We start from the raw sequence: 17,223 nt of genomic DNA, 5'->3' as shown, positions 1-17,223 counted from the left end.
ATATTTCAGAATTGTGATAGTTTGACACAGCCAATTGATCTCTATATTAAGATAAATCAAAGTTAGCTTTCCTCCCTTGTCTTTTTATGAACATGAGATTTTAATAGTCATGGCATAATGGCAAACATTTTACAGCAAACATTGATCCTATTTGTCAAAGCATTACACTTTGCCAACACTCAGCCAAACACCAGCTTAGTGCACAATGGAAAGGAAACTCTTCTCAGGGACTTTGTGAGGAGGGGTTTCCACAAACAAACAAATCCCTATCCAAACTTTCAGGCTTCGATTTGAATAACAGAGACAAATTGACAGATTTTTTTTTTTAAGGAACTATATATATATACAGTGCCTTGCGAAAGTATTCGGCCCCCTTGAACTTTGCGACCTTTTGCCACATTTCAGGCTTCAAACATAAAGATATAAAACTGTATTTTTTTGTGAAGAATCAACAACAAGTGGGACACAATCATGAAGTGGAACGACATTTATTGGATATTTCAAAAATTATTAACAAATCAAAAACTGAAAAATTGGCCGTGCAAAATTATTCAGCCCCTTTACTTTCAGTGCAGCAAACTCTCTCCAGAAGTTCAGTGAGGATCTCTGAATGATCCAATGTTGACCTAAATGACTAATGATGATAAATACAATCCACCTGTGTGTAATCAAGTCTCCGTATAAATGCACCTGCACTGTGATAGTCTCAGAGGTCCGTTAAAAGCGCAGAGAGCATCATGAAGAACAAGGAACACACCGGGCAGGTCCGAGATACTGTTGTGAAGAAGTTTAAAGCCGGATTTGGATACAAAAAGATTTCCCAAGCTTTAAACATCCCAAGGAGCACTGTGCAAGCGATAATATTGAAATGGAAGGAGTATCAGACCACTGCAAATCTACCAAGACCTGGCCGTCCCTCTAAACTTTCAGCTCATACAAGGAGAAGACTGATCAGAGATGCAGCCAAGAGGCCCATGATCACTCTGGATGAACTGCAGAGATCTACAGCTGAGGTGGGAGACTCTGTCCATAGGACAACAATCAGTCGTATATTGCACAAATCTGGCCTTTATGGAAGAGTGGCAAGAAGAAAGCCATTTCTTAAAGATATCCATAAAAAGTGTTGTTTAAAGTTTGCCACAAGCCACCTGGGAGACACACCAAACATGTGGAAGAAGGTGCTCTGGTCAGATGAAACCAAAATTGAATTTTTTGGCAACAATGCAAAACGTTATGTTTGGCGTAAAAGCAACACAGCTCATCACCCTGAACACACCATCCCCACTGTCAAACATGGTGGTGGCAGCATCATGGTTTGGGCCTGCTTTTCTTCAGCAGGGACAGGGAAGATGGTTAAAATTGATGGGAAGATGGATGGAGCCAAATACAGGACCATTCTGGAAGAAAACCTGATGGAGTCTGCAAAAGACCTGAGACTGGGACTGAGATTTGTCTTCCAACAAGACAATGATCCAAAACATAAAGCAAAATCTACAATGGAATGGTTCAAAAATAAACATATCCAGGTGTTAGAATGGCCAAGTCAAAGTCCAGACCTGAATCGAATCGAGAATCTGTGGAAAGAACTGAAAACTGCTGTTCACAAATGCTCTCCATCCAACCTCACTGAGCTCGTGCTGTTTTTCAAGGAGGAATGGGAAAAAATGTCAGTCTCTCGATGTGCAAAACTGATAGAGACATACCCCAAGCGACTTACAGCTGTAATCGCAGCAAAAGGTGGCGCTACAAAGTATTAACTTAAGGGGGCTGAATAATTTTGCACGCCCAATTTTTCAGTTTTTGATTTGTTAAAAAAGTTTGAAATTTCCAATAAATGTCGTTCCACTTCATGATTGTGTCCCACTTGTTGTTGATTCTTCACAAAAAAAAATACAGTTTTATATCTTTATGTTTGAAGCCTGAAATGTGGCAAAAGGTCGCAAAGTTCAAGGGGGCCGAATACTTTCGCAAGGCACTGTATATATATTATATTCATAAGGAAACTTGATGTCAATTAATTTGATATCATAACTTCTCTAACCTTTCAACAAAGGTCATTATTGAGTAGTTTGCACTTGAGAATAAACTGTCCCAGACTGCCTCAAACTGTGTTGTGTACCGTGAATACTGGTGATGTCACACCCTGACCTTAGAGATCCTTTTTATTCTCTATGTTTGGCTAGGTCAGGGTGTGACTCGGGTGGGAATGTCTATGTTTTCTATTTCTTTGTTTTTGGCCGTGTGTGTGTGTGTGTGTGTGTGTGTGTGGTTCCCAATCAGAGGCAGCTGTCTATCGTTGTCTCTGATTGGGGATCAGATTTAAGTTGTCATTTTCCTTTTAGGTTTTGTGGGATCTTGTTTTCTGTTCAGTGTCTGTACCTGACAGAACTGTGCGCTTTCGTTATTTTGTTTTTTTTAAATAACAAAAGTATCATGAACACTTTCCCCGCTGCGCTTTGGTCCACTCTTCTACCAACGAGAGCTGTTACAGGTGATGCAGAAACCATTGCAATGATTTAGGCTATTCCACTCTGAAATACTGGTGGCAGGTGCAGGCAACATGGCTGTGAGGGTTTTGTACACAGTGTATTACGATTGGGAAAACATTCTGTACTCTCTAGACTAGAGCAGCCGTGACTGTTCCTCCTTGACTGACATTAAGCTGACTTCTAGCTTATATGTTTTCCCTTTTGACTGACTGGTCATCAATCTACCGTCCCGCTAAATAACAGTAACCTTGAGGACATGCTAAAGACGCAGAGACCAAAGCATGCTAGGTGTCACAAATGCTACTCTATTTCCTATTTCCTATACAGTGCACTACTTTTGATCGTGGACACTGGTCAAAAGTAGTGCACTAAAAAAGGAGTAGGGTAGCACTTGGGATACAGTGTTTGCAAATATCCAACGGAACTTTAGCCAGACATGTTTGAGAGCTCCCAATGGAAATCATTCTATACATTATTTACACTATACATTATTTACATTTACACTCGCCCTCGGATCACTCCCCCCCCCCCACACACACACACACACACGAGTATACAAAATCTATATTTATCTTTTTACTCAGTTCGGGTCTCAACTTACTGTTGCGAGTTAGAATAGTAGAATACACAAGGTGCAATTTTGAAATTTGTGCATCAGCAGTTTTTCTCTTGTTATGTCAGTCACCGAGAGTCACTCAACTAGCCCATATCAGCTAAAATGTTTAGATTGTTAGTCTAGCGGCCATATATCTAAACATAGTAATCATGGTCAGGGCATGTTGGCAGCACAACTGCAGCCCCTAGTGATGAATTCAGATTAATTGTGGCCCCCACCCCCATCAAAGTTGCCCATCCCTGACCTAGCCTATACGGACGGACAACATACTGTCTATTTGGGGATAATGGAAATGCTATGACACATTAGTCTCTGGTGACAGATTTGTTTCTGGGTTCCAGCCAAGACTAACATGCAAACTGCTGGCCATTCATATAATCGGGTAACCAAAATAACTATGATTCAGCAGCCTCTCAACCAATGGTCCAACTACTGGAAGTTGTTTGGTACAACAATCAACATAATGCTTTACGCCAGATAAGAATCTTTCAAGCAGTCTTTCAGGAAATCCAAAGCGACTTGTGGCTAGATTTGTAATAACAATTGGCCTAAAAGCAACATATAACCTCCCACCTATTAATCTTCATTCGGAAAGGGACAACACGCCCTTCACAACTCAACTGTGACAGCATTTATTCAAGCCTGCTGACACTAAGGTGATTGTCTGTCCCCTCAGAAGCTAATAAGTATTGGTGCTGCCAGTCATATCTCATGATTAGTCATAACAGTGGGTGTGGTGGCGTTCCCCATTTTATCTCACTTGTTTCTCCATGCTCTCATTTCCTTCCTCCTACAGTCTCAGTGTATATTAATGTTACTGTGCATTAAAACAGAAAATTGTCTGTCTTCAATTTACACTGAACAAAAATATAGACGCAACATGCAACAATTTCAAAGATTTTACTGAGTTACAGTTCATGTAAGTAAATTAGTCAATTTAAATAATTTCATTAGACTCTAATCTATGGATTTCACATGGCTGGGAATACAGATATGTATCTATTGGTCACAGATACCTTAAAGGTAGGGAGGGGCGTGAATCAGAAAACCAGTCAGCTGGTGATATGATCATCTATAAACCTCAATGCCACTTTGATGACTGTCATTTCTTTCTGAGGGTAATGAAACATACAGGCTGTTATTCTGGACTGCATACTAAGAACAACTGAACTCATCAATCTCCGGTCAACTTGATATTACATTTAGCCATGCTATGATCATCCAAACTGTAAGTGAGACTAGGACTGAGAACCTCTCGCTTTGGAATTTAATGTCTGGTGTTACCTCCTAAAGGAAGTATATTTTAAACACCTACACAAATATAGTACTGTAAAACATATTGTCATTAATACACTACGATATGCATTATGTTCTCTTACCCTGTTGAGCTGGCCGTTGCGTAATAGAACATCAGTGAGCTCTTTCAGGGAATCTTCCATGCCTGTCACAAATAGCTGGGAGGGCTGTCTGTGGGAGAGCCAGTGATCCACTGCCTGGGCCGCCACCCGGGACGCCTGCAGGAGCAGTGAGCGTGGGGGCAGGGGTCTGTCATCCCTACTAGCAGACACCACACAGGACAGCAGCTGGCACACCGAGTCTGCCACCACGGACCTGTCCTTGTCCCTGTCCAGGCTAAACCCTCCAGCCTCTGCACCCATTGCCTCCCACTCCACCCTGTTCAGCCCACACAGGCTCTGGAGAAACTGCATGTGGAGCAGCATGGCCTTCCCACGAGGGTCTGCCTCACACAGGCTGGAGAATGGGATCTGGGGGGGTGTGGTGGTGACAGGTGGGAAGGCGGGCTGGGCACTGGGTTCTGCAGAGTCTTGAGTGGGCAGAAGTGTCTCTGTGTTGTTCTCCATCCCACAGCCGGAGTCCATGTCTGAGTTGAGCGGATCTTTCACCAAGCCCGGCCCCATGAAGTCCTGAGAGAGCAGGTCCATGAAGCCATCTCCTGCAGGTTGCACCAAGTAGGACATGAGCTTCATCACTATGCACAGCTTCATTATACTCTGTGTCACTGAATTAAGCATTAGGCCCTATAATTAAAACACCCTCAGTTTTCACACAATTAGCTTTGTCATTAAACTCCATTCAATTATGTCTCTCTCGCCTTTTAAGTAATTCACCACCACCTTGTGTAATTTCATATAGGTCTAATTCTTACTTGTTTTGCACATCAACGGGCCTTGTTTCCAAAGCAACCTTGTGTGTCCATGATGCTCAACTTCATTAATGAGCAAGCCGCTCATTGGCCACAATGGCCTTCAGTTCAATAATACAATCGTGGCCAAAAGTTTTGAGAATGAAACAAATATGAATTTTCACAAAGTCTGCTGCCTCAGTTTGTATGATGTCAATTTGCATATACTCCAGAATGTTATGAAGAGTGCAATTAATTGCAAAGTCCCTATTTGCCATGCAAATGAACTGAATCCCCAAAAAACATTTCCACTGCATTTCAGCCCTGCCACAAAAGGACCATCTGACGACATGTCAGTGATTATCTCGTTAACACAGGTGTGAGTGTTGACGAGGACAAGGCTGGAGCTCACTCTGTCATGCTGATTGAGTTTGAATAACAGACTGGAAGCTTCAAAAGGAGGGTGGTGCTTGGAATACTTTTTCTTCCTCTGTCAACCATGGTTACCTACAAAGAAACATGTGCAGTCATCATTTCTTTGCACAAAAAGGGCTTCACAGGCAAGGATATTGCTGCCAGTAAGATTGCACCTAAGTCAACCATTTATCGGAGCATCAAGAACTTCAAGGAGAGCGGTTAAATTGTTGTGAAGGAGGCTTCAGGGCTCCCAAGAAAGTACAGCAAGTGCCAGGACGGTCTCCTAAAGTTGATTCAGCTGCGGGATCGGGGCACCACCAGGACAGAGCTTGCTCAGGAATGGCAGCAGGCAGGTGTGAGTGCATCTGCATGCACAGTGAGGCGAAGACTTTTGGAGGATGGCCTGGTGTCAAGAAGGGTGGCAAAGAAGCCACTTCTCTCCAGGAAAAACATCAGGGACAGACTGATATTCTGCAAAAGGTACAGGGATTGGACTGCTGAGGACTGGGGTAAAGTCATTTTCTCAGATGAATCCCCTTTCCGATTGTTTGGGGCATCCGGAAAAAAGCTTGTCCAGAGAAGACAAGGTGAGCTCTACCATCAGTCCTGTGTCATGCCAACAGTAAAGCATCCTGAGACCATTCATGTGTGGGGTTGCTTCTCAGCCAAGGGAGTGGGCTCACTCACAATTTTGCCTAAGAACACAGCCATGAATAAAGAATGGTACCAACACATCCTCCGAGAGCAACTTCTCCCAACCATCCAGGAAAAGTTTGGTGACAAACAATGCCTTTTCCAGCATGATGGAGCACCTTGCCATAAGGCAAAAGTGATAACTAAGTGGCTCGGGGAACAAAACATTGATATTTTGGGTCCATTAATTGACAGCATGCCTGGGTGAATTGCAGAGGTCTTGAAAAAGAAGGGTCAACACTGCAAATATTGACTCTTTGCATCAACTTCATGTAATTGTTAATAAAAGCCTTTGACACGTATGAAATGCTTGTAATTATACTTCAGTATTCCATAATAACATCTGACAAAAATATCTAAAGGCACTGAAGCAGCAAACTTTGTGGAAATTAATATTTGTGTCATTCTCAACTTTTGGCCACGACTGTACACCCCACCCCGGCTGATAGCTAAGGTATGAAATCTAGGCTCCACTCCTCATGTAGACATTGTAATCCAATCCATGCTGAACAGTCCTTTACTAACTGAAAATATGCTACATTTAAATGAGCATGAATCCTACTGTTCTTCAATTGAACAAAATAAAACTGGGAGGCTATTTACTGTGACAGTACACTGCTGTAGCCCTATCCAGAGGCACAGATATCTAATTCTAAATGCATTGCTTTGGACCTATCCAGCAAACCTAACGTACAACGGGCCTACTGAGTATACTGTATTCACATGTGATGGACCAATAGAAGACACATTTTTATTAAATTAAATGTCTAGCATAGGGTATATGCTATTAGTCACACTTTAAAGGACTGATGGTTAGCTAGTTACAAACTAGCAGAGGATGAATGAGACCCACCACCAGCTTCTGGTCCACTGGTGTTCTTTGGCTTTGAGAGCATCTGGGTGAGAAGGAGCTTTTGACGCATTCTGAGCACTTCCTCCTGCAGCCTCTGAGCTTTGGTCTTCCAGGCCTCAGTCTGGCTATTCAGCTTGTTGGCCAAATGTTCCGCATGCTTCCGACCACTTATCCCGGGAGGTTTACTCTTTATTATGGCAACAGCCACGACAAGTTTAGCTTTTCTAATACCCCATTCCGCGGTGTCTATCCCTGAAAGCAAGGGGAAACAATCATGTTGTTGTGTTCATTTAGCTAGCTAGCTATGCATCTTCTAGTCTCGTTCGACACCAGACACTCCTGCCTATGCGCAATTAGCCATCTTCCTCCACAATATTGGCGCTAACGTTAGCAGCTAACCGTCTGCCCAATGTTTGCAAGAAGTAGCTTAACTAGCTAGCCCATCAATGTCACTATAATTGGCTGCCTAACATTGGGGAATGGTAAACACACGTTGCGTTAAAACGAACAAGCAGGCAAACACAACATCACACTAACAAGCTAGCTAGCCAAAGTTAGCTATGCAATTTTACCATTGGTAGCCGGACTTCGCTCAATTTTGTGATCCATCATTCAAGCCGAGTTCATAAAAACCTGAGGCGGATTACCCCAAGGTATTGGTATTTTTACTAACTTCATATAGTTAGCTAACTTGGCTAGTCACCCTAGTTACTCTTGTTCTCGTTGTATTGTGAAAATATCAGATATGATGCCTGCCTGAACGAGCACGTTCGGTGGCTAACTAGGCCATTGTTACCAGTAGTTAGCCTCTCGCGCATGATGATCGCTGTCAATCATATGAAGGCGCGTGTGCATGAGACTGACCAAACCTGCGATATGTTTTAATGAACATATCCAGTACTTTCAATTTATTAATTGAAGTGTGACTATGAGTCCTGGATTTTGGCCCTTTGTCTCGCAACCGAACATCAAACGTCACCAATTTAGAAGAAGAAAAAATCTATATAATTTGTCCCGTATTTCAGTCAGACATTCAGACCTCTCTTGCAGTCGCGTTGCGCGTATTAAAATATATATCATAAGGATGTGGTAGCGTAAGCCAACTGGTGATTAAACGCATCTCCAATCGTTGTTGAGCTCTGATATGCTGTGCAGCGCAAGATGAGACGTAGGCCAACGTCATAGGCCTATCGTCAACCAATCATATTTCTCAAATCCTTTAGGGCTAAATTCCAGCTTAAGTTGGAGAGGACAGTTCAGCCTAACTAGTGTGCTTTTAGTGAAGAGCTACAAAAGTAAGTAAATAGCCATATTAAACTGAAAGATATGAGGTAAATTAGTCAAACATGTGAGGCTCTCCATGCTTATTAGATGCTCATTCAACATATTTTCTGCTACTTCACTCAATCCCCTTTTAAAAGTCTCCTTTCCTAACTGTTTTAAAAACAACCAGAAATGTTTCCTTGGCCAAATATTCCCAGATTTTCATAAAACAGCCACACAGGTGGTCGGGCAAAAGAGGCAAAAGAGTAGGCTAGGGGCGCTTCAATTGCTTGTTCGTTTCAGCGGACTGCGGGGGTGTAGTGCTACCATAGCACCCGCCACTTCTCACAATGGTGCTCGTTTAGTAAAGTTAGATCAAAGCTGAATCAATGTCTCGGAAGATCACATAATGATTAATTGGTGTTCTACATAACCAAATGTAAAGGTATGACGTTACTGTTACACCCAAAACACCACCTTATTCTTATTAGGTTTAAGGATGGTCAGCTGAATAGTAAATATATATATATACCGATAGACTCATTATATATATATATATATATATATATATATATATATATATATATATATATATATATATATATATATATATATATATATATATAAAATGAGTCTATCGGTACCATCTTTGAGAAATTATAGTGGGACTACTATCACTATTATTCGAGTCACAAGAAAGTCACAAGACCCGAGTCTCAAGTCGAGTCCCAAGTAGAACAAACAGGTCAAGACTCGAGTCAAGCCCAAGTCATGCTTTCTAAGAGTCTCAAGTCTAGTAAAATATATATATATATATATACATACAATGACTTGTTCAAATACACATCTTTGTCTATTTATTGAGGCTACCAGACAGCCCATTTCATTATTTTGTCTACAACACATTTTGATTAGCCCATGTCATTTTAAAATAGGGACCTTGTAACAGTCGTAAGGGCATGAAATCAGCAGAAGGCAATGCAAGTTGACGTGCTCATAGTGTAAATGTATTTATAGGTCTTGGTGATCCAATGGTAAAAACGCCATTTCATTCAAAATATACAAGTAGATTTACCAAATATACATGGGCAATAGCCCAAAAGAAATAGCCTTAGGACAGGTTAAACCGGATACAATCTGAACGGACATAGCTAGAGGGCAAGACTGAACAGCCTCCCCTTGAGAAACCAAATCGAATCTGTCTAACAGGAGCTCAAACAGGTAGTCCTACATAATATAAACACTTGGCCCCCAGGACCACACAATTACCCAATTGACAATTACAACCAATACATTGGTTCTACAATGTAAAAGGCCATTTCCACATCCACATACATTGGTACATTCGTCTTAATCAGACTTAATGATTATTCATTATATTTCAACACCATGCATACATGGAACAATAATGTTCTCTTATTCAACTTTCTGACTCCAACGCGTGGAGAACAGGCCACGCACTGAGGAGCGCGCTCCTTATGAACAACAAAAATGACAGAATGGACACAGACGCACATAACTCTGGCATAACCCGGGAAATATAAACAAAGGAAATCATACATTGAATTAAATGAACATAACTTTTACCTCATGGGTCTTAGGAATGTGCATGTGCACTATAAACATCGAGCCCACTCAGAGCAGGGTAACAAATGGTTGGCTAAATGGAAATGTGTCGTAGGCCTATCAAACATGAAACAGAAATGTCTATGTAGGCCTATTAAAAATGTAATAGAAATATGTTGCAATACACGGTACATGGACGGAATGATGAAACGCTAGCAATTATTGTAGTATTAGATGGAACATAGATTCACCTCATAGGGCCTATGCATTTAAACATGGAAAGCAAACGCAAACATTTCAACAAGAGCACATAAAGCACCTTCCAGTGGTGGAAGTTTGGAGAGTGCATGTGAAGAGCCGCGCCTATGGTGCATCTTCGCCACAGTAATAATTTTAACAAAAAATTCCAAAATGCAAGCTTCATAAGTAAATGATAAATTTCAAGTAATTGTTACATACCAAATGACCAGTGGGCATATGCTAGTAATTGTTGTCCCATTGCTGGTGCGTTTGCAAAGTAAAAAGTTAATATTCTTGGTCACCATTTTTTTTTTGGAGCTGCATATTTCATTATTATGGCAATCCTCTCTTCCTACAATTTGACGTTTGTGCTGCAATGGAAATAGATCCTATAGCTGTACAGCAAATCAGCAATCTGTTCGCTAGCTCACCCGACCTGTGTTGATTGACAGTTTGCTGGTCCATTCAGACTACCGAGTGTGCGTTTCACCAGCCAATCTGTTGCAGATTTTTTTTGCAAGGGCGATGTTGCTGGCTACTGTCTCTGGCTGCATGTATAGGTATCCACGTAGAGTCTGTGCCACAAAATTAGTTACAAAACCTGGCCAGATAGTTTTTATTCTTAGGCTACACTGACCCTGAAAAATCCTCCTATTGTCCTGCATTTGGGTATATTAAATGTGTTCACCCTACTCTTGACTGACAAATCCTTCTCATGGACAGAGGAGAGCAGCAATTGTCATTGTCATACCAGACAATGATGGAACAAGACCGTGGCCAGCTTCAGGTAGACCTTTTACAGTCAAATACATTAACATTGTAATCAAGTGAAGAGATAAAATATGGCCTTCTCAGTAACACCAGAGACCTACTGTTTTTTATCTCAAGTCTTGGGGAGAAGACTTTTGTCCCAGTCACAATGATGGTCTAATTTAGAGTAAATTGATCTGATGAAAGAAACGTATTGATTTGATCAAATAAATTAAATCAGTGATATTCAGGGTTCTCAGCACAAAGAAAGGATTCTAGGACATGTTTCAAACATTCAATCTAGCTTTGATAAATACGAATGATATAGCCTATTTTAATACAGATTCACTTGATTATGATTAATAATAATTTATTTAACTTGTATAGCACTTTTCATTACAGAACATTATTTCAAAGCTCATCAAAAGCTATACAAACAAACAACACATTTCAATTGAGATGGTAGAGACACTGAATGTCTCTATTTGGCTTAGGCTGAAAGCCTGGGAGTTAAGGCAGGTAGGATTGGAAAAGCATAGCTTTGACGGTGGAGGTACAGCCAGGAAGAAACAAAGACAGACTGACAAACAGGTCCTAAATTAGTACTTAATGATAATGTACAGTCACTATACATTAGTCATAATTAGCATTTAGGCTCACATCAATATCACAATCAGCTTTCGTGTTGCAAAGGCAAATTCTACACGATTGCAAAGTGTCTCTGTCAATAGAAATGCAATAAGCAACCGCTTGACCTTATTTTTTTCACTAGCAGATAAGGATGATTATTCTCTTCAGCAGATTTCACCATCCTTGACTCTGTTCAAGACCTAGGTTGGGGAAAGAGAATGAACCCCAGATATAATTTCATTGAAAATGACTGCCTAATAAAGTTTAATAATGACCCACTTAAAAGTTAAGTTGAGTTTAGAATGAAGGCATAAAATTGAGTAAAATCCAAGAAGCTTAATAAACTATAAAATCCCCAGTTGGTGTAGAGACATAGTTGCTTCAACTTCTTTACACAAAGATAACTCAAACGTTTTCAATATGCATTGCACAATTGATTTCCCCTATTGTAGTGACTTGAGGGATTGTGAGGATAACTATTTTGAACACTAATAGAGATCGTCTTCTATAATTTATGCACCAACATATTAATCATTTACAAAGTTAATAACAAAGTTCACAAAGCCCATCTCAGTCTCAACTCTCTATTTTCATCTTGTGGAGATACAAAAAGACAGACAGAGAAAGGCTATATGCCATACTCAAAGATATCCAAAAAGACAGGCAGATTGGCAATGCCATTATGGTTTTACATTGATTGATCATAGGATACATCGTTAGATACAAAGGTCTGACTGGACGACCAATTATGCATTCAGTGGCCTAATGCAGACATGTAGCCCCAGATCTAATCTCCAGGCCAGCAGACTTCACCACTAGCCGGCCTCCGCCCAGTACCCTGCCCTGAACTTTAGTCACTGTTACTATCCAGCTACCACCCGGTCCTAAACCCTGCACCTTAGAGACTGCTGCCCTATGTACATAGTCATTGAACACTGGTCACTTTAATACATACTGTTTTACCGACTTTAAGTGTACAGAATATACTGTATTCTAGTCAAGGCTCATCCTATATAACTACTGCTGTACACACCTTTTCTATTCATATACTGTCCGTAAAGTCTATACACACCATCATATACACATATATTTATATTCCGGATGCTCATCCCCATCTGTCGTAATTACTTTATTTAAATGTTTTTTATTTGTGTGTATTGTTTTGTATTGTTAGGTAGCCTATTACTGCACCGTTGGAGCTAGAACACAAGCATTTCGCTGTACCTGCGATAACATTTTCAAAATATGTGTACACTACCAATTTGATTTGATTTTGATTTGACATTGGTATTCATTATACGCCCTACAAAACCTGTATTTTCATTTTCTAAAGAACAGAGCACAACCAGTATCGTATAGACTATAATAATATCACCAACAACATATCCAAGTACTATATAATCATCACAATGCGTGGCTTTCCCGGTTGAACTGATGACATTGTAACAAACTTCCGAAGAGGAGCTGTCCAAAGATCCTTGCAGCGGACCGCCTGTGTGGAGCTATCCAAGGTGCTGATTGACACTTTTCTGGCGTTGCACTGCATCTCAATCAATGTTATGTGGCGGAATGCATTTGTAAATGTAAGATTTGTTTTATTATGTTATTAGTTAGGCCTATTTCAGATACCATAACCATATTTGCATGTCAAAATAGTTTAATAGCCCTTTTCTGGCTATGATTAATACTAAACCCAAGGGCATTATGACCCGGTGTATGAAACCACTTGCTCAGCCTTGAGAGACAGAGAGAGGAGGACCAGTGTGATATCTGTAGGGTTCTGCCAGCTCGAGCGTTCTCTATAAAACCAAGTGTGAAACCTCGCCCGCGCCCAACTTCTGAAGTGCCGCAGATCCAGCACAGTGGCTAGAAGAGCGGATTAACAGACTCAAAGAACAACAATAAAGAAAGCAAACTACTACAGATCATTATCATTCTTTAAATGTTTTTATCAATACTGTGATAGGCCTACATAATTAATAAATGCACGTTTAATTGGGCAAACTAATGACAATCAATAATGGATAGAATGGGAAGTTTCTCATATCTACATTCCATTCAAAAGCTGAATGTATAACAAACAATAAAGTACATTAATGGGAAGTCAAGGCAAAGGATATTTCAAGAAGAAGGGTTCACATTTTTTTCTTGTGATTTTTGGATAATCAATGTGCGTCTGATGGACACCGAAGGGGATGAAGCTGCGCATAACATGGAAAATGATAATAAATGCGACGTTTACGTTGGATAAGCAGTCCCTGTGCTCCTTTTTATGAAGGGTTTTCCTTCAAAGCTCAATGACATCTGTCAAAAGAGTGTCGAAGGATGGAGCGCGCCAGTCAGTTGAAGCCAACTTCTTTTATTTATGGAGAGTTCTGGAATATGTCAACCAATGATACCAATGTAAATGTTACGACTGAAGGAGAGGAGGTGGATAGTTTGGCTTTCCAAGCCGGTTTAGCATTTACATTATCTCTGATAACCTTTGCAACAACATTATCAAATGCATTCGTTATTGCTACTATTTATCAATCCAGAAAACTGCATACGCCTGCAAACTTTCTGATAGCATCACTCGCCCTGACAGACCTTCTAGTGTCGGTATTGGTGATGCCAATCAGTGCACTATACACGGTGAGTCAAACATGGACTTTGGGACAAGTTATGTGTGACATATGGTTGTCTTCAGACATTACGTGTTGCACCGCATCCATTCTTCACCTGTGCGTAATTGCACTGGACCGTTACTGGGCAATAACAGACGCGGTTGAGTACACCAAGAAGCGCACACCATCGCGCGCAGCGGGGATGATCGCCACTGCCTGGGTGATTGCCATCTCCATCTCACTGCCGCCCTTCTTCTGGCGTCAGGTGAAAACGGACGAGGTTACCACTTGCAACGTGAATACTGATCACATTTTCTACACTATTTATTCCACTTTTGGAGCCTTCTATATTCCCACTTTGTTACTCATAGCCCTTTACGGTAGGATCTACGTGGAAGCCCGAAAGAGAATCTTGAAACAGTCGTCTAATAAACCGGGGAAAAGACTCACTTCTGCCCATTTGATAACAAACTCACCGGGTACACATTCTGTGGCATCCACCACCTCTCTAAATTACGGGACGAACGAAGCCTCTTCTTGCGACGCTAATAGCTCAACTGCCAATGTGAACCATGTGAAAGTCATTGTATCCGACGCGCTCCTGGAGAAGAAGAGGATCTCCGCTGCCAGGGAAAGAAAGGCGACAAAAACTTTAGGGATCATTCTTGGAGCTTACATCATATGCTGGCTACCGTTTTTCATTTACACTTTAGTGGTTTCAGTCTGTGCGTCATGTTTCTATCCAGAATTATTTGACATATTCACTTGGTTGGGTTATCTTAACTCTTTAATAAACCCCATCATTTACACCATGTCCAATGAGGATTTTAAAAAGGCTTTCCACAAACTAATACGCTTTAGATGTTGCAGGTCCTGAAAATAAGCTACCTACCAGACAAAGGGTGCCAAACCCATTTCATTTTACTCAGCTACGTCAGCAGCACCACAAACTGCAGCTCTCCAATAATTACAGCATGTTAGCCTATTGCAGTATTGTATCTAGTATGTTTTCAAAAAGCCCAGGAACATGATATTATACTTCATAAGCCTATCTACATGGCCTGCAGGCAAGTTTGGGAACTTGATTATTTTGCAAAGCAAAAATGTATTAATTAATCACTGACACCTATTCAGAAATAGGCTATATAGTCTGCTACCTTCCTTATGATTGGCAGTCAGTCATGAGATTACCACCCACCCAGGCTAAACAATTCATATTCCAACCTAAACCAGCAATAACTTTTTTGCGTTATTGGTATCAAGGTTAATATGTGTTGGATATCAATAGCTCTTTGACTTGGAGGAACAGAGGCTTAATATAACGTTTAATATTTAAACATTCATGGAATGCCTGCTGTATGACAGATTTAGAATCCGTCCCAAATGGTATCCTGATGGTATCCTGTTCCCAACATACAGTGTGTACTACTTTTGGTCAAAAGTAGTACACACTGTAGGGAACAGGGTACCATTCGGGACATATACTTATTGTAGGCTAACTCATGTGGGAATGATAAGCACAAATAGGTTCTGAGCCCTCTGGGAAGGCCCCTCCCCCCTTAGGAAAATAATACTCAGTCACATCAAAAATCTTGGTGCCAACAGAGACCTTTCCTGTTCCATTTCTTGTATGTTTACTATTGTTCTAACTCTTTAATGAGATTAGCATGGATTTTATGATTAAACACCATCTCTCATTTAATCTCATGGTCAATGTAAAAATAATCAATTGACTATTATTTTTATTGTGAATAAGGTTGTTTACTTCAAACTGGACTATAAGCGGACTTCTTGTTTTATCAAACAAGCCTCAATCAAAGTATCTATATCTGTACGCATTGTAACGTGTGTATTTTTTTTGTGTGTAGTTTTTGTTATATTTTGCTATGGAGCTGCTTAAATTACCTGTGAGTTCACTCTGCTGCAACCTTCTGGGTATTACAAAATACTGCTGTTGGTAGAATTATACCAATCAAAGTCAAATATGACAGACAAGAATACAGACACCTAACACATTTCTTCACCTACAGTGCCATTTCTCATATTGATAATGTTTCAAAGATGTCTCAGCATTCCCTTTACATTCCAGGCTGCATGTGTTAAGTGCTAGATAAAATTGACAGAATTTACAGAAATAATAAGCTGTTGAAGATCCATTGAGATTTGATTGTTAAACATCACATTTTGACGAATACAACCACAGTAAACTACAGAGATGCAACAGCTAAGTACTCATGTAATGGAGGTTCTATTTGATCCAAATTGACTAATGCTGTACAATAAAGCTTCTCTGCTCATAAGCAATGCACTGTAATTGCATTGACTCTGCGAGTAGAGGTCCATCCCAGTGGAGTACAAATCACCTCTGCTATTGTGAAATACAAGAAATAAAACGTTCAATGGAATCTAAGGGTATGGCCATTTTCCTTGGAAAAAACAAGATGGTAGAAGGATGGTAAATGATGAGTTTGCACTTCATACGTCAGATGGAAATGCAACTAAAAAGCCCAAAGTATTAGATAACATAGCAGGTTATAATTCAGAACAGACTGTGGTAAAAAATGATGATGCTGGTCAACCGCTATATTCCAGCCAAAAAGCTTGATATTGTTAAATCATGATGTTGAAATAGTAATAACATTTGTTTGCTGTATCAGTTTCTCATAATTGTGGAGAGGAGATAAAGCCATCTTTTGAATGCTGTAACAAAACAGATAACAAACTTAAAGGGATAGTAGAGTGTGTTATAACATACGCCAGGTGTTTACGACCTCCTTGAACACCGAACAACCATTTTAGCGGTACGTTAATAAGTTAATAATCGAACACAACTTTAAAGACCATTTGAATTATTGGACATCACTGATGAAAATGCTCCAGATGACATTTAATGAGGTTCACTATCACTGTTGCTTTTTAAAATATTTCTGTTCTCATCACTTCAAGGCACTTCTCAC

General features: G+C 40.3%; 2 protein-coding genes across 2 annotated transcripts in view; one reads left to right on the top strand and one right to left on the bottom strand.

Moving 5' to 3' along the window:
- mei4 (meiosis-specific, MEI4 homolog (S. cerevisiae)) overlaps positions 1-8,277 on the bottom strand; it is a 46,016-nt gene extending 37,739 nt beyond the window's left edge. The window contains exons 1-3 of the mRNA XM_021600199.3: positions 7,784-8,277; positions 7,212-7,463; positions 4,485-5,059 (exon numbers count right to left, since the gene is read on the bottom strand). Of these exons, the coding sequence (XP_021455874.3) occupies positions 4,485-5,059; positions 7,212-7,463; positions 7,784-7,823 (867 nt within the window). The 5' untranslated portion in view covers positions 7,824-8,277. The remainder of the gene's footprint in view (positions 1-4,484; positions 5,060-7,211; positions 7,464-7,783) is intronic.
- A 5,249-nt stretch (positions 8,278-13,526) lies between these two features.
- On the top strand, positions 13,527-16,667 carry LOC110522094 (5-hydroxytryptamine receptor 1B-like). The gene has a single exon (XM_021600197.3). The coding sequence runs from the start codon at positions 13,986-13,988 to the stop codon at positions 15,141-15,143; it is 1,158 nt and encodes a 385-aa protein (XP_021455872.1). The 5' UTR covers positions 13,527-13,985; the 3' UTR covers positions 15,144-16,667.
- The last annotated feature ends 556 nt before the right edge of the window (positions 16,668-17,223 follow it).

Source organism: Oncorhynchus mykiss, chromosome 4 (genome assembly GCF_057628025.1).
Source record: "Oncorhynchus mykiss isolate SJ-2025 chromosome 4, ASM5762802v1, whole genome shotgun sequence".
In the NCBI taxonomy this organism is placed as follows: Eukaryota; Metazoa; Chordata; class Actinopteri; order Salmoniformes; family Salmonidae; genus Oncorhynchus; species Oncorhynchus mykiss.
The sequence above is the reverse complement of the archived record's forward strand: the minus strand, read 5'-3'. Positions and strand labels throughout refer to the sequence as shown.

Bases quoted from the DNA above. Each gene is read 5' to 3' on its own strand.
- LOC110522094 (XM_021600197.3), top strand. From the start codon at position 13,986: ATGGAGCGCGCCAGTCAGTTGAAGCCAACTTCTTTTATTTATGGAGAG.